At 22.5% G+C, this 25,508-nt stretch overlaps 1 protein-coding gene across 1 annotated transcript in view; it reads left to right on the top strand.

Annotated features, from left to right (window-relative positions):
• Positions 1 to 25,508, top strand: part of LOC122503852 (acetylcholine receptor subunit alpha-like) — a 252,448-nt gene that overhangs the window by 207,718 nt on the left and 19,222 nt on the right. The window contains exons 7-8 of the mRNA XM_043614597.1: positions 20,539 to 20,648; positions 20,845 to 21,025. Of these exons, the coding sequence (XP_043470532.1) occupies positions 20,539 to 20,648; positions 20,845 to 21,025 (291 nt within the window). The remainder of the gene's footprint in view (positions 1 to 20,538; positions 20,649 to 20,844; positions 21,026 to 25,508) is intronic.

The following is a 25,508-nucleotide window of genomic DNA, read 5'->3' as shown; positions in this document are numbered from 1 at the left end:
AGGATTTTCCTCTTTTATATTTTCTATTAAATGTCACTTTTTAAACAGTTTGAAGTTGTGTTCAGACAAACAAAAAACAAATTAAAAATCTTCTTTCTAGTATAAATCGTATAAATTTGTTTCAATTTGAGAGGAATAATTTCAATCAAAAAAGAAAGATTAAAATTCATCTTTTAGTTAAAAAACTTTCAAATATAAACAAAAATTCCTCTTTTTTGTAGATAAATATTCGCATATTGAAAATAAAATGTAAAAATAACTGTTAAGCGGAATTTTCTTCTCATTTTGAGATTTTATTTTTTTCGGTGTGACTACATATGTGCTTTACTACTTAAAATAATTTAACTACACTATTTTTACCAAATTTCAATTCTTCTACTAATAAAAATATATTAACAAGAATAGAAACCAATTTTGTCTGACTAAGCAAGAATTTTACTACTTACAAACATTAAATAATAATTTTAAAAGTTGTCTGACTAAAACTATGCTCTACTACTAGGAACTACATATTTAAAGTCATAAAGTCCATATGGGAAAGAATTTATTACTACTGACACATTTTTAAAAATTCATACTATGTCTGACTAAAAATTATCTCTACTACTGACAATAAATTATATATAAATAATAGTCTTGAATATAAACCATTTTTCTCTGTTTCACTACTGGTATTTAATAACCGAGAAATTAAAATTTCTGCATAAAATAACATTTATTTTGTGTTTTATTACTATTCTACTACTAGGAATACTAAAGAAAAAATCGCAAAAAATTTAAACAAACTGACCAAAATAACGTTTTACTACTGATATCGAATTAACAATTTTTTGTCTGACTAAATTTGAGTTTTTCTACTTATGATAAATTAATTGAGATCAAAAAGTTATTTAAGATTAAATCAGTGAATTACAAGTTTACAATAAAAGAACAAAAAAAACTATTTGTGTCCGATTGGCATTCTTGTACTAATGATAATATATTTACAAGAATGCAAACTATTTATGTTTTTATTTTATTATTTTAATAATAATTTCGTCTGATTAAACAAGAGTTTTACTACTAACAATCAATAAAAAATTATGTGAAAAATTTTGTCTGACTTAATCCTTGTTTTATTACTTACAATAATTTAACTAAAATATTTCGACCTGATTTAAATTCTTGTACTAATGAAAATATATTTACAAGAATAGAAATCAATTCCGTCTGACTAAACAAGAGTTTTACTACTTACTACCAAAAAATAGTAATTTAAAAAAGTTTTTTCTGACTAAATCTTTACTTTACTACTTACAATATGTAGTACAAATCTACCTGATTTAATTTTTTTTACTAATACTAATATACTTTCAAGAATATAAACCATTTTTGTCTGACCAAATACGTGCTTCACTACTTGATACCAATAAACAATAGTTTTAAAAGTTTTGTTTTACTAAATCTTCATTATACAACTTGAAATAATTTAAGTAAAATATTTTTACCTGATTTAAATTCTTGAACTAATGTCGACACAGTATATCGTTTGGTTATTAAGTTAGTAACAAAGATAGTAAGTTAGTAATTAAGTTAGTTATTAAGTTAGTTATTAACTAATTTAGTTAGATAATTAGTTAGTTCGTTAGTAAGTTTGTTAGTAAGTTAGTAACTAAGTTAGTAGGTTAGATTTGTCTGACTAAATCTTTACATTACTACTTACAATAATTTAACAAAAATATTTCTACCTGATTTTAATTCTTGTACTAATGATAATATATTTACAAGAATAGAAATCAATGCCGTCTGACTAAACAAGAGTTTCTCTACTTACTACTAATAATTAAGAATTTAAAAAGTTTTGTTTGACTAAATCCATGTTTTACTACTTACAATAATGCATCTAAACTATTACTACCTAATTACAATTCTTGTACTAATAATAATATATTTACAAAAATACGAAACAATTTTTGTCTTATCAAATCAGTGTTTTTCTACTTACAATCAATTAACAAAGTTTAAAAGTTTCAAATTTAAAAAAAGAAGTAATTTTAAAATTAAAATCGATACAATATTTGTCTGACTAAATCTGTGTTTTACTACTTATAATAATTTAACAAAAAACATTTCTACCTGATTTAAATTCTTGTACTAATGATAATATATTTACAAGAATAGAAATCGATTCCGTCTGACTACACTGAGAAAACTGGAGAGTCAAATTCAGAGGTTCAAAAAGTGTATGTTTCCTTTGCTTATGAAGAGAGTTGAATAGTCCTTCTAAAATAAATTTTGAATTGATAATGGAAATCTACTTGTATATTCTCTCCTATTATATCTGAGAGTTAAAAGTTGCGCAGAAAATGTGTACGATCTGATGCGCGCGAAATTATTTTTCTGACATTTTATGTATTTAATTTAGGAGTTAGGTTGCCATATTTATTCATTTCGCGCCGGATAAGGAAGGGATTTCTCAAGATGGTTAATTTGTCCCTCTGTTATAAACTCATTTTCCCTCTAAGAGAAATGGCACGAATATCTGTTAATGGTGTATTTGAACATTTAGATTGTTATCCAATAGCTAACTCTCAAATATGAACGATTTTTCCCTCCAGATGTTTAGTCCAATACTCCAGTTTTCTCAGTGTAAACAAGAGTTTCACTACTTACTAATAATAATAATAATTATTTATTTAAAAACTTTTGTCTGCCTAAATCTGTGTTTTACTACTTAGAAGAATTTAAATACAATATGTTTACCAGATTTAAATTATTGTACTAATAATAATATATTTACAATAATATAAACCAATTCCTTCTGACTAAACAAGTGCTTTACTACTTGATACCAATAATTAAAGAATTAGATGTTTTGTCCGATTAAATCTTTACTTTACTACTTAGAATAATTAAACTAAAATATTTCTACCTAAATTAAATTCTTGAACTAATAATATATTTTCAAGAATATAAACCATTTTTGTCTTACTAAATCTTTATTTTACAACATAAAATTATTAAACTAAAATATTTCTACTTGATTTAAATTCTTTTACTAATGTCAACACAGTAAATCGTTTGGTTATTAAGTTAGTAACAAAGATAGTAAGTTAGTAATTAAGTTAGTTATTAAGTTAGTTATTAACTAATTTAGTTAGATAATTAGTAAGTTAGTAAGTTTGTTAGTAACCAAGTTAGTTAGTTAGGCGGTTAGTAACTAAGTTAGTTAGTAAAGCGGTTAGTAACTAAGTTAGTTAGTTAGATTTGTCTGACTAAATCTGTACTTTACTACTGACAATAATTTAACAAAAATATTCCTACCTGATTTAAATTCTTGTACTAATGACAATATATTTACAAGAATAGAAACCAATACCGTCTGACTAAGCAAGAGTTTTACTACTTACAAACATTAAATAATAATTTTAAAAGTTTTGTCTGACTAAAATTATGGTCTACTACTAGTTACTAAATTTTCAAAGTCATAAAGTCCATATGGGAAAAAATTTTACTACCACTGACACATTTTTAAAAATCGTTACTATGTCTGACTAAAAATTTTCTCTACTACTGACAATAAATTATATATATAAATAATGATTTTGAATATGAACCACCTTTGTCTGACCAAAGACAGTGTTTCACTACTGACACTAAATAAACGAGATTTAAAAATATCTGCATAAAATGACATTTATTTGGTGTTCTACTACTGTTCTACTACAAGGAAGGGATACTAAAGAAAAAATCGCAAAAAATTTTAACAAACTTTCTGACCCAAGTATCACAGTTTTAGTTAGATAAAACTTTTCAAATTATTGTTTTACTACTGATTTTGAAGTAACAACTTTTTGTCTGACTAAATTTGAGTTTTTCTACTTACGATAAATTAATAAGCATTCAAACGTTATTTAGGACTGAATCTGTGATTTACAAGTTAACAATAAAAGAACAAAAAAATATCTGTGTCTGATTGGCATTCTTGTACTAATGATAATATATTTACAAGAATGCAAACTATTTATGTCTGACCAACGCTGTGGTTTACTACTGATTCTAAATTACTTTGAATTATAAATGTTGTCTGACTATTAAATGTTAGGGTGTTTTACTACTACTATCAATACCAAAGAGAAATCAATCTTATCAAAATAGTGTTTTACTATTTTTAATTTACAAAAATCCCAAACTAGTCGGTTTGATTTATAATCTTGTGCTTTATAATATTTTTTACAAGAAATAATCTTATTTAAAAGAGCAGAAACCAATTTCGTCTGACTGAACAAGAGATGTACTACTTACTACCAATAAACAATAATTTGAAAACTTTTGTCTGACTGAATCCGGTTTTTACTACTTAAAATAATTTAACTAAAATATTCCTTCCTGATTTAAATGCTTGTACTATTTATAATATATTTTAAAGAATGAAATCGAATCTTGTCTGACGAAACAAGTGTTTTACTACTTCCTGGCAAATGAATGATGGATTGACTATTAAAATGACATTTATCATTGAAACATTTACGAGATTTAGTAGATTTATGAGAAAATAGTTGATGTTTGATTATTACTGAGTTCTAACACTATCAGCACTTATAAAGAAATAACGAAATATTTACACAACATGTTTGATCAAAATAATATTTTACTACTGATTTTAAATTTACAAGAATTTTATACTTCTATCTTTGATTTACGTTCTTGTATTTGTACTTCTACTTTTTGTCTGACTAAGAGTTTCACTACTTACTACTAATAATTTATAATTTAAAAAGTTTTGTCTGACTTAATCTGTGTTTTACTACTTACAATATTTCAACTAAAATATTACTACCTAATTTCAATTCTTGTACTAATAATAATATATTTACAAGAAAATAAACCATTTTTGTCTGACTAAACAAGTGTTTTACTACTTAATACTTAATAAATAATAATTAGAAACGTTTTGTCCCACTAAATCAGTGTTTTTCTACTTATAATCAATTAACAAAGTTCAAAAGTTTAAAATTTAAAAAAAAAAGTATTTTTAAAAATAGAAACGATACAATATAAAAAAAAATTAACAGTCGACTCAAAATAAAATAAATCAACTGTTAAATTGAAATTCAAAAGAAGCACTGTCAGAAAAATCACTCATATCAGCTACTGAAAATAATGGAAAATTCTTTTTTGTTTTTTTTTTTTGCCAACATGTAAATATATTTATCAATAACTTTCTTTTTGTCTATTGAATAAACAGGAAACAAAAAATGCAAAAAAAAAAAATGTAGAAAAATGTAGAATAGGCATTTTTATCTCGTAACATATATGAGGAATAGAAAAATTGAAAAACTTTATTTTTACACGACTCACTGGAAATTGTGAAAAGTGCTCTCAAATTTTTTCGACAACTTGTCTCTTTCAGCGAGACATGCAACTAAAATCGTGCCCATTGTTCGTTATGATTCGTTTTGAAGAGGCGCTTATCGTCGTGTTTCGTCGCATCGCCGAAAATGCAATTCGTCGCCAAAGGGAAATCAATGTTACTCTCTCACTTTAATACGTATATGAGCGAGGGAACAATTTCTCCTAAGAGAGAGAGAGAGAGAGAGGGAGGGAGAGAAAAAAAAGGAGAGAAAGAGAGTCAGTTGGCTTAAACTTTTTTATTTGACCCAAAAAAAAGTAAGGATAAATCACCAAATATCTATAAAGAAGAGAAAGATAAAAACCAAAAAAGGAAAAAAAAATGAAACTAGAAGTGTAAAAAATAGAATCACTATTATAAATATTGTGCGAAACTTAATAAGTACGTGACTAGTTGAAAAAAAAATTTCCATCAAAGAAATTAAATTATTTCCGCATTTCAGTTTGTTTTCATTCGAAAAGACTTCCAACTGGAAATTAGCCAAATTTTTAATGGTTCCAATAGAAACGACAACTTTCCTCATAACACATTCTTTTTTCAAACAATAAAAATCTTTTTTAACTCGTAACACAAAAATGTTAATTCTGGATTCTTAAATAAAATCTAAGAAGCAAGACACCTAATAATAGTTTTTAGAATTCAAACAATATACTATACTGTTGATTACTAATAAAATTTTAATATTTACTTAAATTAAGTATAATAATAATATATTTTTAAAATAATTTTACAATTTTAACCTTTAAAATTATAATAATTTTATAGTTTTAATTTTTTTAGTAATATTAAAATTTGTTGTCTTTTAGAATTATTTTGTAATTTTAACATTCGTAATAATTTTATAATTTTCATTTTTATAGTGATTTTATGACTTTGTCTTCTATAATTGTAACATTCACATTTTTTTTTATGTTTGCTTGTGAATTAGTAAATTTCACAAACAAATTAGTAGAAATTACTATTTATTAGTAAAACTTACTAATTTTAATTAGTGACAGAATTTTGCTTATAATTAATAAATTTCACTAATTAATTAGTAGAAATGACTATTTATTGGTAAAAATAGTAAATTTTACCTAGAAACTTAGTAGAAATTAGGTACTAATTTTAATTAGAGACAGACTTTTTGCGTGTATTTAATAAATTTCACTAATAAATTACAAGAAATTACTATTTTAGAGTAAAAATAGTAAATTTTACTAATAAATTAATAGAAATTACTATTTAAAAGTGAAAATAGTAAATTTTACCAATAATTTGGTAGAAATTGCAATTTAAGAGTAAAAAATAATAAATATTTAGAATTTGAATTTGAATTATTAAAAATGTTTACTAATTTGAATAATAATGTCTGACTTTTTGCTTTTGAATTAGTAAAGTTTACCAATAAACAGTAATTTCCACTAATTTATTAGTAAAATTTATTAATTCAAAAGCAAAGAGTAAATTTTATTATTAAATAGTAATTTCTACTAATTTATTAGTAAAATAGACTAATTTAAAGGAAAAACTTAGTCACTTATTCTTTTTGCTTTTGAATTTCTAAATTTTACTTATAAATTAGTAGAAATAATTATTCATTAGTATAATTTACTAATTCAAAAGCAAGAAGTCAGTCACTAATTTATTCTTTTTACTTTTGAATTTGAAAATTTTAATAATAAATAGTCATTTCTACTAATTTATTAGTAAAATTGATTAATTCAAAAGCAAAAAGTAATTTTACTAATAAATAATATTTCTACAAATTTACTGACTTAAAGCAAAAAGTTAGTCACTAATTATTTTTGCTTATGAATTTGCAAATTTTACTAATAAATTAGTAGAAATTACTATTTATTAGTAAAATTTACTAATTCCAAAGAAAAAAATCTGTCACTTATTTAAATTAGTAAATATTTTTACTAATTAAAATTTAGATAGTAGTTCATGTTAAAATAACTAAAATATTTTCTAACTAATTCAATGAGTCAAAGGAGACAATTTTCTTAATTATTTTCTTATTATTAATTTTAACTAATAATTAGTTGTTTTGTACTAATTTTTTAAGAAAAAAGACTAGTAAAAACACTCACTAATTCACGTAACAAATGAAAAAATCTTACTCTCTAAATTGTGAATTAGCAAAAATGTTTACTAGTTTAAATTAGTGACGGACTTTTTGATTTTGAATCAGTAAATTTTACTAATAAATAGTAATTTCTACTAATTTATTACTAATAAATAAATAGTAATTGCTACTAATTGATTGGTAAAGTATTACTAATAAATAGTAACTTCTACTAATTTATTACTAAAGTTTTAATAAAGTATTACTAATTTATTAATAAAGTTTACTAATTCAAAACCAAAAATTCATCAGACAGAAATTCAAATTAGTTAACAATTTTATAAATTCAAATGAAGAGAGTATTTCATTAGTCAATAGTGATTAATTCAGATTTAGAGGGTAACTTTCTAACTAATTCAGATTTAAAGAGTTCCACTGTAATTCCACACAAAGTGAGAGTATTCCTCTTCCCCTTTAAAGGAGGAAATTAATGACTGTCTATTTTTTCATCCTCTCAACCTGACACTTACAGAATTGATTCGGGGAAAAGAAATGATGGAAGTAAATTTCTTGAAAGAGAAAGAGTGAGAGAGAGAGAGGGGGGGGGGATAAAACAAAAACTGACACTTTATCGAAGGATACAAAATGGCTTTGGTGTCTTCGGTGAACCGAGCAACCTACTTTGAAATATTTGTATGCATATCTAGACATTCAGGAGAATGTGTGAGCGATCTATGCATGTATGTAACCGTAAGTCAGAGAAGTTTCTTTTCCTTGAAATTCGAAATTCAAGATTTAAGCAGACACTTTGTACTGGCGATGTAGGTATGCTTCCAACGAAAATATATATCAAAACGAGAATTATTCTTGTTTTTCCACATTTTCTCAAAAATGCCAACAATTTGAGTATATTTAAAAAACATAATAGAGAGAAATTTCAAAAAATATATTTCCCTGGTATTTTCTTATTTTTCACCAGATTTGAAAGATACTTGCAAGCTGAAAATAAATTAGAAAGAAATTCGAAACTTCGGGTGACCGCAAAGTTAATTTTCAAAATTAAATACTTTTTTTAACATTTCCCGAACTTAGCATTTCTGATTTATATTCTTATACTAATGAAAATATATTTACAAAAATAGAAATTAATTTCGCCTGACTAAACAAGAGTTTTACTACTTACTATCAATAAAAAATAATTTGAAAAATTTTGTCTGACTAAATCCTTGTTTTATTACTTTTACAATAATTTAACTAAAATATTTCTACCGTATTTACATTCTTCTATTAATGATCATATATTTATAAGAATAGAAAGCAATTCCGTCTGACGAAGCAAGAGTTTTACTACTTACTACCAATAAATAGTCATTTAAAAAGTTTTGTCTGACTAAATCTGTGTTTTACTATACTTATAATAATTTAACAAAAATATTTCGACCTGATTTAAATTCTTGTACTAATGATAATATATTTACAAGAATAGAAATCAAACAAGTGCTTCACTACTCGATACCAATAATTAAACAATTAGATGTTCTGTCCGACTAATTTCGTGTTTTACAACTTACAATAATTGTAATTTTCTCTCAAAAAATATTAATTTGAGTAATAACTTATTATTAATTTTTAATTTATTAATTAATTGAATAACAAGAATAAAACCTTTTGTCCGACTATAATTGACTTCTTCTACTACTGATTTCAAATTATCCCCTAAAAAAAAGTTTTTAGACAAAAATTCCTCTGACTATTGAAGAATCAAAAAAACCTAAAAAAAATTTACATGACTTTTAACTGACGTTTATGGTTTCACCCTCATTTGCAGCCACCCTAAATGAATTCACGAAAGAAAAAAAAAAACTTTTTTTTCTAAAAGCAAAAAAAAATTTCCCTCCCAGGAACTCGGAGGCAAAAAAAAAATTAGCATTAGAAAATAATTTCACTCACGCCCTGAATAAAAATGCTTACCGAGAATATATATACATAGATTTAGCGTACAAAAGAATGAGTAATGTACTTAATGCAAAAATATGCCTCGAGCTTGAAAACCATCTGATGTTTCACGACAAGATAAACTTACACTTTATTCGCGTATTATTTTTGATAAAAATCCAATTCTTTTTTTATATCTATATATTATACTGATTTCACTTACCACTCTATTCCAAACAAAATTTTTATCTTTCAAACTCGAGTTATTTCAGTTCTCTCACACTTTTTCCCTGAATCCTCTAACAAAAACAAATAGTTCATTTTGTAAGGTTTTTTTTCTCTCTCCATGCAACGAGAGAGTAAAATATTTTTCCATTAAGTGATTACCGATAATTAGAAATGTTATTTCGGTAAATATTTTACTAGTAATTTATAAAAACGAATAGAGAGTCAGATTGTTTTTCACGTTTCTTAAAATAATTATCGAATGAATTTATAAGGATAGTTTGATATAATGTTAATTAAATATCAACGTAATAGAGAGAGGTTGTTTATACTGTTAAGAAATTGCGTCTTAATGGTAAAATAGTGTCGATTTTCTGTTTTTTTTTCTTATACAGTATTCTATTTTTGAAGCGTGTAAATTTTTAAGTAGATTTTAAGTGCTTCTGGTATATTTATTGGAAATTTTTATAAATTGCAGTTGTGTTTTATCCTGAAACATGTGTAAAATCATGTTGCAATTAGGTGAAAACTGAGAGTAAATCTACACAATAGTGAAGCTTCCGTGGATAATAGTACCTCAAATAACAATGAAACATCCATATATATATGCATATATATATCATTATATAATAGAATGTGTCTGAAACATGCGAAATCGAATCTGAAACTTTCGAGTACAGTGCAAAACTTTCCATTCCATTTACGAAAATCATTACCATAAACACACATTTCGGTATCAACCCCCAAAAATTCAGTCACTGGTAAAACAAATTCTTTTCAAATTTCTATTAATTCGGAAAAAAAATAAAGTTTTTAATTAAAAATGAAAATATAAAATTAATAACTTTTTAATTAACTTTTTTTTAAAAATTAATTAACTTGTTTTTGAACAATAAATAATAAAAACACAAGAAGACAATAGCAGTAACAATTATAAAGTAATAATCAATAATTATTAATTAATAAACAATAATTAATAATTAATAAACTGTAATTAATAAACCGTTATTAATAATTAATAATTATTCAATTATTCAGCAATAAATTAACTAAGAAACAAATTCGAAGAAACAGTTATTAATTTCTAATTAATAATTAATGAACAATAATTAATAATAACACAAAAAAATCATTTGTTTTTACTAATTATTAATTACTTAAGAAATCAAAAATTAATTTATATTTAATAATTATTGAGAAAAACAAATTATGACAAAAAAAAAACATTTGAAATTTTAATCAGGTATTAATTATTAATTAATAATTAATAATTATTAGACAATGAATAATGACAAACGAAAAAGTGTGACAAAGTGAGTGGTAAATAAATAAATAAGCAGAAAAAAACATTTGGATATATAATTATTAATTAATCATTATTTAGAAATGAATAATTTTCTAATAATTTTAATTGCATATTTTGAAAGTAATTGAATATTAAGAAGAACTTTATTAATTTTTTTTACTATACCTAATGGATTTTGTTAATAACTATAATTAATAATATTACTATTAAATTTTATTGATATTGATAGGAAATTGAATTTTCATGACCATTTTATTAAGATTTTCGTAAATAATTAAATTCCTTTGAAAAAATTTTTTTCGTTCCTTTTTTAAAAATTTTATTAATTGGAAATTTAGAAACTAGTTGAATTCTATTAAAATTTTTAAAAATAACTATAAACTTTCGAAAAATTTTGTAACAATTTTACTGTGAAAATAATTTAATTCACGAAAAGAAATTTATTAATGATAGAAAATTAAATTCTTTTGAATAATTTTATTAGTTTTCGTTTTTTTATTAATTTTATTAATTATATTAATTGAAAATTTTTGAACTAATTGAATTTTTCAAATATTATTCCTTCAATTTTTTAAAATAACCTTATTTGTTAATTGAATTCTTGCAAAGAATTTTTTGTTATTCATAAAAATAATTAAATTGTTTGGAAGAATTTTATTATTTACAAAAATAATTGAATTCTTGGGAAGAATTTTTTGATATTTATATAAAATAATTGAATTCTTGGAAATAATTTTTTGTTATTTATAAAAATAATTGAATTCACGAGAAGAATTTTTGTTATTTATAAAAATAATTGAATTTTTCGGAAGAATTTTATTATTTAAGAAAATAATTGAATTCCTGGTAAGAATTTTTTTGTTTTTTATAAAAATAATTGAATTTCTAGTAAGAATTTTTTGTTTTGTATAAAAATAATTGAATTCTTGGGAAGAATTTTTGTTATTTATAAAAATAATTGAATTCTTGAGAAGAATTTTATTCTTTACGAAAATAATTGAATTCTTCGAAAGAATTTTATTATTTACGAAAATAATTGAATTCCTGGTAAGAATTTTTGGTTTTTTATAAAAATAATTGAATTCTTCGAAAGAATTTTATTATTAAAGACAATAATTGAATTCTTGGGAAAAATTTTTTGTTATTTATATAAAATAATTGAATTCTTCGGAAGAATTTTATTATTTATGAAAATAATTGAATTCTTGGGAAGAGTTTTTTGTCATTTATATAAAATAATTAAATTCTTGAGAAGAATTTTATTCTTTACGAAAATAATTGAATTCTTGGGAAGAGTTTTTTGTCATTTATATAAAATAATTGAATTTTTGAAAAGAATTCAATTCTAGGTAAGAATTTTTTGTTATTTATATAAACTAATTTAATTCTTCGAAAGAATTTTATTATTTACGAAAATAATTGAATTCTTGGGAAGAATTTTTTGTTATTTATAAAAGTAATTGAATTTTTCGGAAGAATTTTATTATTTAAGAAAATAATTGAATTCCTGGTAAGAATTTTTTTGTTTTTAATAAAAATAATTGAATTTCTAGTAATTTTTTTTTGTTTTGTATAAAAATAATTGAATTCTTGGGAAGAATTTTTGTTATTTATAAAAATAATTGAATTCTTGAGAAGAATTTTATTCTTTACGAAAATAATTGAATTCTTCGAAAGAATTTTATTATTTACGAAAATAATTGAATTCCTGGTAAGAATTTTTGGTTTTTTATAAAAATAATTGAATTCTTCGAAAGAATTTTATTATTAAAGACAATAATTGAATTCTTGGGAAAAATTTTTTGTTATTTATATAAAATAATTGAATTCTTCGGAAGAATTTTATTATTTATGAAAATAATTGAATTCTTGGGAAGAGTTTTTTGTCATTTATATAAAATAATTAAATTCTTGAGAAGAATTTTATTCTTTACGAAAATAATTGAATTCTTGGGAAGAGTTTTTTGTCATTTATATAAAATAATTGAATTTTTGAAAAGAATTCAATTCTAGGTAAGAATTTTTTGTTATTTATATAAACTAATTGAATTCTTGGAAAGAATTTTATTATTTACGAAAATAATTGAATTCCTGGTAAGAATTTTTTGTTATTTATAAAAATAATTGAATTCTTCGGAAGAATTTTATTATTTAAGAAAATAATTGAATTCCTGGTAAGAATTTTTTTGTTTTTTATAAAAATAATTGAATTCTTTTGAAGTATTTTATTAAACATCAAAAATAATAAAACAAAAATTCATTTTGATTAATAATTAATTAATAAACAATAAATAATAATAACACAAAAAATCATCTGGGCTAGAAATTATAAATTACCAATTAATAAATAATAATTACTGAACAATAAATAACAATAAAACAGCTACAAAAAAAACACTCTAACATAATTGATCAATTAAATTTTTCACATTAAAAAAAAAGAAGAAGCTTTCGAATCACGGAATAAAAAAGAAAAAAGAATCCCTTGATATTCCTCTATTTTATCGTGTGTTCCTTTTTCTTTTTCTTAAACTTAAGTGATCGTAAAAATAGACGACCTGGAAATTTAAACTGAAGAACTAGTTTATAATTGCTAAAGTGATAAATTATTGTTCGATATTTCTTCCGTTCGGATAACGAGAAAAAATTATTTTTATGAATAAAGTCCAAGTTGTTTTTCCAACTTTTACGTGTGCTCTTGGTCGCACTTTACGAGCTTTTTTCATTAATATCAGATATCGGTATCAGTATCACTACCCGGCTTTCAACCTTGGGAAATCGTTAACTTGCCTCGTCTTTTTTATTGCTCCTTATTTTTTCCAATATTGATGATTTGAGTTTTTTTTCTTTTTTTCTTTTGCATTGAAGACTTCATTTATTATTTTTTTTTCACCAATTTTATGCTTACCGTTCCAGTACATCTGTACTTTTTTAAATTATATTTCTTGATTTTGTTTTAAATTTGTAAATGTATTTTTTCATTTTATTCTTTTTTTTAAGGAAAACCTTATTCATTTATTCATTTATTTAAATTATTTATTAACAAATCTAATTGTTTAACAAAAGGAATTAACATTATTTTTGTATTTCCATTTTTTTCTCCCTTCGCAAAGTCTTAATTATAATAAAAGTTTGAGATAAAAGAAAACCCTTCGCATTCGGTATCTTTTTTTTCTAAATAATTTATTTTCTAAATGAAATATTAAACGAAGTTCCTTATAAGACAAAGGGAATTATGGAATAGGTCATGTGTGAGTGAATTTTCAACATAACAGAGGGAATTCCCGTATAAGTAGACAGAAAAGAAAGGTGAAACGTGAATAGCATAATTCAGTTTTCAACACACACGGGGAGATTCTCTTTGCACTTTGCAGGTGCATTAAATATTAAAGCTTGAGCTTTTAAGAAGTATATATTTCTCTTTTAAGAAAAATTAAAAATTTCTTACGTTATAAAATATCCTTTATATGTTTAAGCATAGCCCTAAGTAACATAAACGCTAACACAACTTTCCTTATCTTTTTCGTTTAATAATAAATATAACTGGTCAAAACTTTCCCTTACAAAAATATTTTTATTTTATTTCTTTTGAAATTATCTATTTTCCACCCAAAAAAAACGTATTAATAAAAATAATAAAAATCATTGAAATAAATTCCATCCGAGTTTTCTTTCCATTATTTTTCTCCTGCTTCAAATTAAGAGTTAAAACTTTTCCAGTTAGATAAATAAAACTATTTTTCGAGAGTTAAAAGATGAAATCTTTAAAACTGAAAAGTTCTTTATTTTTTCAATCAAATAAACGATGGTTAATAATTTCCATCAATCGACTAGAAACATTTTTTTACACTACTTTTACTTTTTTACATTTTTATTTTATATTTTTATTATTTATAGGTATTTTTGTTGTAATTTTCGAAAAAGTTCTTTGACAATTTTCAAAACCATTTGTTAACAATATTCAATTTTACGAAATTTCAATTATTCGCAAATTTTTCAATTAAATATATATATATATTAGAAAATAAAAACTTCAAATTATTTAAAAAACAATTAAACTTTAAAAAAAAATTTATTTCAAAATTCAATTATATTTCTAAAAATTCATGGTAAAATGATTTTAATGTTCAATTATTATTATCTAAAATTTAAACTGAAATTCATTTTTAAGACAATTTTTATTAAAAAATTCTACGAGAATTCAATTATTTAAATACAAACATAGATTTATATTTATTTAATCTAATAGAATAATTGAATCCTTTTTAAATTTTAATTCCCATAAACAATTTTATAAACAAATTTTTAAATAATTGAATTACTTCGACGAATTTTAATAAAATTTTTAAGAATAATTACTACATTTTTCGAGGAATTCGATTAAAATTCTATTAAAAATAATTGAAATTCTGCAATAAGTTTTATTATTTATGAAAATAATTGAATTCCTAAAAAGAATTTTACTATTTCTAATAATTTTAATATTCAATTATAATCTAAAATTGTAAATAAAATCCATTTGTAAATCAATTTTTACTAGAAAATTGTACTAGAATTTAATTATTTAAATAAAAAAATAAATAATTTATTAAATAACTGAATGTTTCTTAAAATTGAATTTTTATAAAGAATTTAATGAACAAATTTTTAAATAATTGAATTATTTGACAAATTGTAATAAAATTTTTAAGAATAATTACATTTATCGAGAAATTCAAATAAAATTGTAATAAAAATAATTAAAATTCTTCGATGAGTTTCATTATTTATGGAAATAATTGAATTACTAAAAAGAATTTTATTTACAAAAATAATTTAATCCATGTAGAAATTTGATTATTTATAAAAAAAATTGAATGATTGCGAAGAAATTTATTCTTTACGAAAATTACTGAATTCTTGCTAAGAATTTTATCATTTACAAAAATGATTAAATTTCTGTCAAGAATTTTTGTTATAACTTTATATAAATAAATTATAAAAATAATTGAATTCTTGAGAAGAATTTTTGTTCTTTATAAAAATAATTGAATTCTTGAGAAGAATTTTTGTTCTTTATAAAAATAATTGAATTCTTCGGAAGAATTTTATTATTTACGAAAAGAATTGAATTATTAGGATGAATTTTTGGTTATTTATAAAAAATAATTGAATTCTTGCTAAGAATTTTATCATGTACGAAACTAATTGAATTCTTGTCAAGAATTTTTGTTATTTATAAAAATAATTAAATTCTTCGGAAGAATTTTATTATTTACGAAAATAGTTGAATTATTGGGATGAATTTTTGGTTATTTATAAAAAATAATTGAATTCTTGCTAAGAATTTTATCATGTACGAAACTAATTGAATTCCTGTCCAGAATTTTCTTTATTTATAAAAATAATTGAATTCATGAGAAGAATTTTTGTTAATTATAAAAATAATTGAATTCTTCGGAAGAATTTTATGATTTACGAAAATAATTGAATTATTGGGATGAATTTTTGGTTATTTATAAAAAATAATTGAATTCTTGCTAAGAATTTTATCATTTACGAAAGTAATTGAATTCCTATCAAGAATTTTTGTTATAAATTTATATAAATAAATTATAAAAATAATTGAATTTTGGCCAAGAATGTAATAAAAATTTTTGAAAAATAATTGAATTCTTCAAAAGAATTTTATTCTTTACGAAAATAATTGAATTCTTGCTAAGAATTTTATCATTTACAAAACTAATTGAATTCCTATCAAGAATTGTTGTTATAAATTTATATAAATAAATTATAAAAATAATTGAATTTTGGCCAAGAATGTAATAAAAATTTTTAAAAAATAATTGAATTCTTCGAAAGAATTTTATTATTTACGAAAATAATTGAATTCTTGGGAAGAATTTTTTTGTTATTTATAAAAATAATTGAATTCTTGCGAAGAATTTTTTTTTTATAAAAATAATTGAATTTCGCATATAAGAATTTGATTAAAATAAAACTTTTGCAATGTATTGTAATTTAACAAATTTATGAGAATTTTTTTTTAGTTTAATTCAAATATAATTCCTTTCTTTAAAATAAATTGCGCAAAAAGTAGATTATTCTGAGAGTTGCATTCCGACAGGTTCGACTGTATAAAAATTATAAATAAAAGTAGAAAAATAAAATTCTGCAGTAAAAATTATAATGTATAAAAATTTTAATATAAAAATCATAAAATTGAATTTTCCAAAAGTAAATAAGATAATAAAAAGAATATAAAATCAGAAGTAAAATTTGCAAATGTGAATAGAATATATATTTTCGAACAGAAGAAAAGGTGGGTGAAAATATTTTCTACTTTTCGCCCCTAACAGGAGTGCATTCAAATAAAACTTCCGGACATTTTTCTTGTTTTTTTTTTAAAGCAATGCCTCCAGGAAAATCTACGAAATACTAGAAGCCTTGAGTTACGAGCGTGGAGATACGAGGCTCGTGTTACGATTACAGGGTTGTTTCAAAGTGTTAGACAATCCCGTCGACATTGTTACTAGTCCCCGCATCTCATGCTTCTCGTAAAAGCACATGTAGTAAGCTATTTTCCGACACCCTGTAAAAACTTGGATTTTCACATTTTTCCCTTCCTTCTTCCATTATATGTATATATATAATTTTCGTATCATAAAATCTGACTTCGAGGAAAAGAATTTTTTTTTAAATTTAGTTTTTCTGTATATGTTAAACATATATAAGAAACCTTTAGGGACCAGAAAATTTTCTTTACATGTACGTAAATAGAAAAATTTATATCTAAACTACTATTATAATTTATAACTAAAGTATTTTATATCAAATTTTATTCTTTTCTAAAAGAAACATCAAAAAAAATTTTTATTTTGTCCCGGAATTATCAAAACGCAAAATTTGACTAAAAACATTTTTGTACTAAATTTTGTTTCTTCTATCTAAAAATGATGTTTTTTAAGTATTAAATTATTTACTACTACCACCATAATTCGAAAACGATTTTTTTTTTTTATTTAATTTTCACCTGAAGAGAAAAGCTGTACTTTACTGCGGACAATAAATTAGTACAGGTATTAAAGATACTCGTACTGTCGCACCAAAGCAGGGTTTTACTACTAATAGTAAATAAACGAGAATTAACAATGTTGTCTGACTAAAATGCCTTCTATCACTGAAACACTTACAAGTTTTGCAAAAAAAAAAAAATTATTATTAACTGTTACTGTCATTGCTACTGTATCGATGCTAAAAGAAATTATCTGAACATTTAAACTACTTGTCTGATTAAAATGCTGTTTAATTACTGATTTAAAATTTTTTTTAAATTCTAAACTTCTGTGTCTGATTTATATTCTTGTACTACTGATTATATTTTTACAAGAATATGAACCATTTCGGTCTGACGGTACAAGTGTTCTACTTATAGTTAATAAAAAAAACAATTCTTTCAAAACGTTGTCTGACTAAATCGGTGTCTTACTACTTACAACAATTTTAACAAAGATTAAAAGTTTAGAGAATCTGTAATTATCTTTTAAATTTTAATATTGAATTATTTACCCACTACTATTGACAGATTTTCAAAAAATAACACAGTCTGACTAAAAATGTGTTCTACTACTAACAAGAACTAACAGAAATTAGCTAAAAAAAAATTAAAAATACCTGTTTAAAAGTGTTTTAGAAAAACCTAATTTCAAATTTTAAAAAAATGTAAACTTCTGTGTCTGATTTATATTCTTGTACTGCTGATAATATATTTACAAGAGTACAAACCATTTTTGTCTGACTAAACAACTGCTTCACTACTTAATACAAAATAATTGATTTAAAACGAATTTGTCTGACTGAATCAGGGTTTTACTACTTAAAACAAATTAAGAACGTTTCTAGAAGTTTCATCTATAAAAAGTATGTTTTTCTAGTGATAAATTATTTACTACTTTCAATATATCTGAAAAAACTGATAATACGTCTGACTGAGAACGTGTTCTACTACTAACAATTCAGAAGAGTTTAGCAAAAAATTACATAAAAAAATTATACTATTCATCGGATCAGAATAGATTTTACTAAAAATGTCTAAACTTAAACTTTTGCGTCTGATTTTTATTCTTGTACTACTAATAATATTTTTACAAGAATGCAAACCACTATGTCTGACTGAAAATATCTTATACTACTAAAAATACGAAAATTTGTTTATTAATTGTCTTCACCCTTTGGTATAGAATTTAAAATTATTGAAAATTATCAAAAATTCGAAAAACCGAATATCTTAAAATTCAACATTATTTCTTCTCTTTTATGGCATTTAGCTTTATTATTTTTGGGCTCTTCAAAAACACTTTACTTAATTAATAGCCTCTTTCTATCCTTTTGTTAAAAATTTAAATTTATTAAAAATTCGAAAAAATTCAAAAAACCGAATTTCTTAAAATTCAACATTATTTCTTCTCTTTTATGGCATTAAGCTTTATTATTTCTGGGCTCTTTGAAAAGACTTTACTTATATAATAGTCTCCACCCTTTGATAAAATATCTAAAATTCGAAAAAATTCGAAAAACCGATTTTCTTAAAATTCAACATTTTTTCTTCTCTTTTATGGGATTTAGCTTCATTATTTTTGTGCTTTTGGAAAATACTTTACTTATTTAATAGTCTCGACTCTTTGGTAAAAAATCTAAAATTATAAAAAATTCGAAAAAATTCAAAAATCCGATTTTCTTAAAATTCAACATTTTTTCTTCTCTTTTATGACATTTAGCTTCAATATTTTTGGGCTCTTTAAAAATACTTTACTTAATCAATAGTCTTCACCCTTTGATTAAAAATTTTAAATTATTAAAAATTATCAAAAATTCGAAAAACCAAATTTCTTAAAATTCAACATTTTTTCTTCTCTTTTATGGCATTTGGCTTTATTATTTTTGTGCTCTTGAAAAATATTTGACTTGTTTAATTGTCTTCACCCTTTGGTAAAAAATTTAAAATTATCAAAAATTATCAAAAATTTAAAAAACCGAATTTCTTAAAATACAACAATAATATTGACAAGAATTCAACTTAAAAAATCAAGGAAATTAATCTCATTTCTAAGAATTTTAATTTTTCAAGGTTTTTTCATAAAATTCAAGGTGTTTTCATGGTTTTCAAGGAGCAAAAAAAATTTAAGTACTTTTCAAGATTTTCAAGGTATCTGGACAACCTGGCTGCTTTACTACTGATTTCAAATTTCCAAAAATTGTTAATCTTTTGCGTCTGATTTTTATTCTTATATACTACTGATAATATATTTGCAAGAATAAAAACCAATTTTGTCTGACTAAACAAGTGCTTCACTACTTAATAACAAATAAATATTAATTTAAAAAGTTTTATAACACTAACTTTAAAAGTGAATTTAACTAATAATTAATTACTATTTACTATATTTCATCAGTAAAATATTACTATTTGAATCAATGACTGACATTTTACTATCAAATTAGTTATTTTTAACTAATTTTCGAATTTTAACTAATTTTATATAATTAAATAAAAGAAATATAAATTTATAGAGTAAAACTGTACATTTACTTAAATAGCGAAATAAAATCTGAAATATGAATAAAAATAATGAAACCTTTTTTTTGTTTCAGTCGTGGTACGATTACAAATTGAAATGGGATCCCAAGGAGTACGGTGGAGTGGAAATGCTACATGTGCCCTCTGACCATATTTGGAGACCTGATATAGTTTTATATAACAAGTAAGAAAAATATTTCCCAACAATAAAATTATAGAAAAATAAAAAAAAAATATTAACGTAAAAAAAAAGTTCTTGGAAATTAGACTGCGAGAAATTCACGTAAATTTCTCGGTCTCATTCCCAGGAACTTTTTTTCTAATTAATAATTAAGAAATTAATTTCTAATTAATTTATTTTTTCTTTTCTTTATTTTCAGTGCCGATGGTAATTTCGAGGTGACACTAGCGACAAAAGCAACTTTAAATTACACGGGTAGAGTCGAGTGGAAACCACCGGCGATTTACAAGTCTTCCTGTGAAATTGACGTCGAATACTTTCCATTCGATGAACAAACATGCGTTATGAAATTCGGTTCATGGACGTACGATGGCTTTCAGGTATCGACAAAAAAAAAAGCAATTAATCTGAAAACTGATTCTCTAATTTTTTTGTGTATATCAAAAAAGAGGAAAAGCATATTTTACAGAAATACTTTTTTTACAATGTCAATTTCAATATATAAACGTTGATGAAGTTATTCATTCTAACAATGATCGATTATTATAGACGAAAAAATATATTTTTCCCTCGAAAAATAATAAAAACTTTTTTTGATTACAAATTTTTCACATTCTCATAGTGCTTAATAACAATTTCATTTGAAAAAAAAAATTAAGATTAATTAATTAATTTTAGAAAAATTTAGGAAAAACTTTAAAAAATCTTTAAAAAAACATTTTACTGACATTTCTAAAAATACTGTAAAGAAAAAAATTTCATTTTTCTAAAACTAAAATTGAGGGGGAAATTTTGAAAATTTTTTGCCAAATGAAACGAAAAATAATAAATTTTTCCAATCCAAGAATTATTAAAAGGGAAATTTTGAAAATTTTTTGCCAAATGAAATTAAAAATAATAAACTTTTGACTTTTCCAATTCAAGGATTATTAAAAGGGCCTTTTTCCGAATTTTCCCTCAAGTGGTTGGGAAAATTTTTATAATAATGGGAAATCGAAAGCGTAAATTCCTCAACATCGTAGTGGACTCGTCACGTGCGAAGGTTCCTTCCCTAATAAGGGAGATATTCCAATTCTGCATTCCACTCATCTTCAAGGTTGGACAGGCATTTCCAGTAAACGCGATTACGTGCCTGGCCTTTAACCCAGATCGCATTAACGTCATTTGTTTTCCAATAAGTTTCTATATAACAAATATTTTCTTTCTAATTTATTATAAACACATATTGAATATTTTTCCAAATATTATCACTAATAATTAGGGGAAAAAATTGAAAGGAGTGGAAATTTATTTACTAATTCAAAAATTATAATAAACAAATAATTTCTAATAATTTTCAGTCACTTTATGTTTAAATTATTCTCACAGAAATCTACAATAAAATTATTATTAAAGAAATTAAGAAAAAAAAAATAAAATAAATAAATAACTAAAAAATAAATAAACAAATTAATAAAATAAATAAATAAAACATGAAGATATCGATAACTCCGAATCTTCGACTCGCAGTAATCGCTTTCTTCATATTTTATAATAATTAAAAATTACAAATTAATAAAATCATTATTTCATATTATATGAATTTTTTTACTCCAACTTCTACAAAATTATTTTCAATATTTCAATTCAATTATTATTTTCTAGAATTTTAAACTAAAATTCTTCTTTAAACAATTATTTTTAATAATTTTCGAAAATATTGTTTGACAATTTTCAAATCCATTTGTTTACAATTCAATTTTACGAAATTTCAATTATTCGAAAATTGTTCAATTAAATAAATATTAGAAAATAATAACTTCAAAAAAATTTTTTTTTAAATTCAATTAAACCTTTTGAAGAATATTAATTTCACAAAATTGTTAGTTAAAATTTTAATTTTCAAACATTTTAATTTAAAACCTTTTCAGAATTAAATTATTTCTAAAAATTCATATCATGCTATAATGCTTTTAATATTCAATTATTATCTTTAAAATTTTAACTGAAATTCATTTTTAAATCAATTTTATTAACAAATGTTATCAATTTATAAAAATAACTGAATTATTGCGAAGAGTTTTATTTTTTCTGAAAATAATTGAATTATCAAAATTCAATTATTTCTAAAAATGAATGGCCTTCAAAATTCAATTATTTAAAATTTTAACTGAGATTCGTTTTTCAATCAATTTTTATTAGAAAATTCTAAGAGAATTCAATTATTTAAAAAGAAAGATAAATTAATTTATTGAATAATTGATGTTTTTCAAAACTAAATTTCCATAAAGAATTTTATCAATAAATTTGTAAATAATTCAATTCTATTGACAAATTTTAATCAAATTTTTAATAATAATTACATTTTTCGAGAAATTCTATTAAAATTGAATTTACAATAATTGAAATTCTATGATGAGTTTTATTATTTATGAAAATAATGAAATTATTGGGAAGAAATTTATAAAAAAAATTGGTAAATAATTGAATTCGTTGTGAAATTTTTATTATTTTAATAAAATTTATAATTAAATAAAAAAAAAATTTTTAACATTTAATTTATAATTAAATGTTTGCGCAGAATTTTATTAAATATTTTTAAATAATTGAATTCTTTTGGAAAATTTTATTCAAATAATAAATATTGAAAATCATTGAATTCAGGAAAATTTTTAAAAATAATTGTACCTTTTGCCGAGAATTTTATCAAAATTGTTTTAAATAATTGAATTCTAGCGAAGAATTTTATAAAAATCATTTTAAGTAATTGATTTTTTTAGAAAAATTTTATGAAAATTGTGTTTGCAAAATAATTAAATTCGAAAATTTTAAAATTTATGAAAATAATTGAATTCATAAAAAGAATTTTATTATTTTCAAAAATAATTGAATCTGTAAAAATTTTACATTAGTTATAAAATTAATTAAATTATTGCGAAAAAATTTGCAAATTATTGAATACTCGCAAAGAATTTTATCAAAGAATTTGATGATAATTGAATTGTTTCGAAGGATTTATTAAAATTTTAGAAAAATATTGGATTCTTTCGAAAAATGTTATTAAGAATTTTTTTAAAAATTGAATTCTTTCATGAAATGTTATTAAAGTTGCGTATTAAAAATAATTGAATTTTTGCAAAAAATTTTACTATTTATAGAAGTATTTGAATAACCTTGAAAAATTTTGTTATTTTTCTAAATAATTAAAATTTTTCAAAAATTTTTGAGAATAATTTTCTTATTTATAAAGATAATTGAAATTTAAAAACAATTTTGAACATAATTGAATTACTGCAAAGAATTTTATTACTTTTGAAATTAATTGAATTTTTGCAATTATTTCACCTAAGTTCGAGCCCTGTTCGTACCATAAGAAATATTTACTAACTTTTATAGTAAAAATTCAGTATTTAGTAGTTATGATTTTTTTTACAAAAGTTTTAGTACAAAATTGTAACCGCCATAATTAAAATAAAAAGAAATAAAAAAAGTGACTGAAAATTTATTGGAACTACAACTGAACAATTTTAAAACTAATAAACAATATCACACTCTTTTAGCATTTAATAATAAAAAAATATTTTCCATCCGCAATTCAATATATTTTCAATAAAATTTATTATTTTTATTGGCGCATAAAAGAGAAATCCCCCTGGGGCTATTTAGATCTCTAAGTAAGTCACTTGAGACTTTTTTTTTATTTAAGTAAACGACCCTTTCCGAAGAGAGCTTCAAATGTCAATCATTCTCTCCTTTTTTCATTCTCCCTCTCTTTGACCTTGTTTTCCCAAGACAAAGTATTTCTCAAAAAATAAAAGAATGTATTTTTTTCCACAAATTCAAGAGTTACGTGTACCATGAATTATATACGTAATAATTGGTCCCAGAGAGTCAAAAAAAAATTCCCTCAGAATCAAAAAAAAATTCAACTATTTTCTTTAGAGGTTCAACAGTTTTTTTAGTTTCAAAACTTTCAGCAATTTTCGATTCTGTAAAAATAATTTTTATCGAAATACTGACAACAGTGAAAGTTTTATTACAAAAAAAAAAAAAAATTCGCCAATTACACAGATTTCATAATTTTGAACAAATTGAAGAAGAAAAATGGTGGGAACACTAAAAAAAATAGTAAAAATCTCCCTCTTGAGATAAATATTGAAGAAGTGAATATAAAAAAAAGAAATAGAGGAATATACTGGGTTAGCACAGAAATTTAATTTTGTTTTTCCCTCACTTTTCTCTAATTTACAGACAAAATTTTCCCCTCACAGCACCGGGATATTCAGGATATCCCAGAGACGTCCTGGGGATATCGATTTGTTTTCGGAAGTTTGGATATCCCTGGATTATCCTCTGGATATCCATGGACGTCCCTAGGATATCCCAGAGATATCCAAACTTCCGAAAACAAATCGATATCCCCAGGACGTCTCTGGGATATCCTGAATATCCCGGTGCTGTGAGGGTCACTTTTTCCCTGATCCTAAAATAATATTCTTATTCACTCTAAAAATTATTGTATACTCAAAAATATTTTCTATTACACTTATTTACAAACTTCTTTACTTGTAAAATATTATTCGAAAACATCAACAACTTCTTTTTTAAATAAATTTTTTATTGAATTTTCAAAATCAATTTAAAAAATATTTCAAAATAAAAATTTAATTAAACTTTTTTAAAAAACTAAAATTCTACAGAATTTTTAAGTACAAGTTTATGAAAAATTCAAATCTTCAAAAAATTAAATTTGAAACTTTCCAAAATTCAATTATTTCTAAAAAATTCACACTATAATTTGGATAATATTCAGTTGTTATTCAAAATGTTAAATAATTATTCTTAAATCTAGTTTTATTAAAAATTTCTATACCAGAATTCTAT

Source organism: Leptopilina heterotoma, unplaced genomic scaffold (assembly GCF_015476425.1).
Source record: "Leptopilina heterotoma isolate Lh14 unplaced genomic scaffold, ASM1547642v1 Lhet_270, whole genome shotgun sequence".
Classification (NCBI taxonomy): Eukaryota; Metazoa; Arthropoda; class Insecta; order Hymenoptera; family Figitidae; genus Leptopilina; species Leptopilina heterotoma.
The sequence above is the reverse complement of the archived record's forward strand: the minus strand, read 5'-3'. Positions and strand labels throughout refer to the sequence as shown.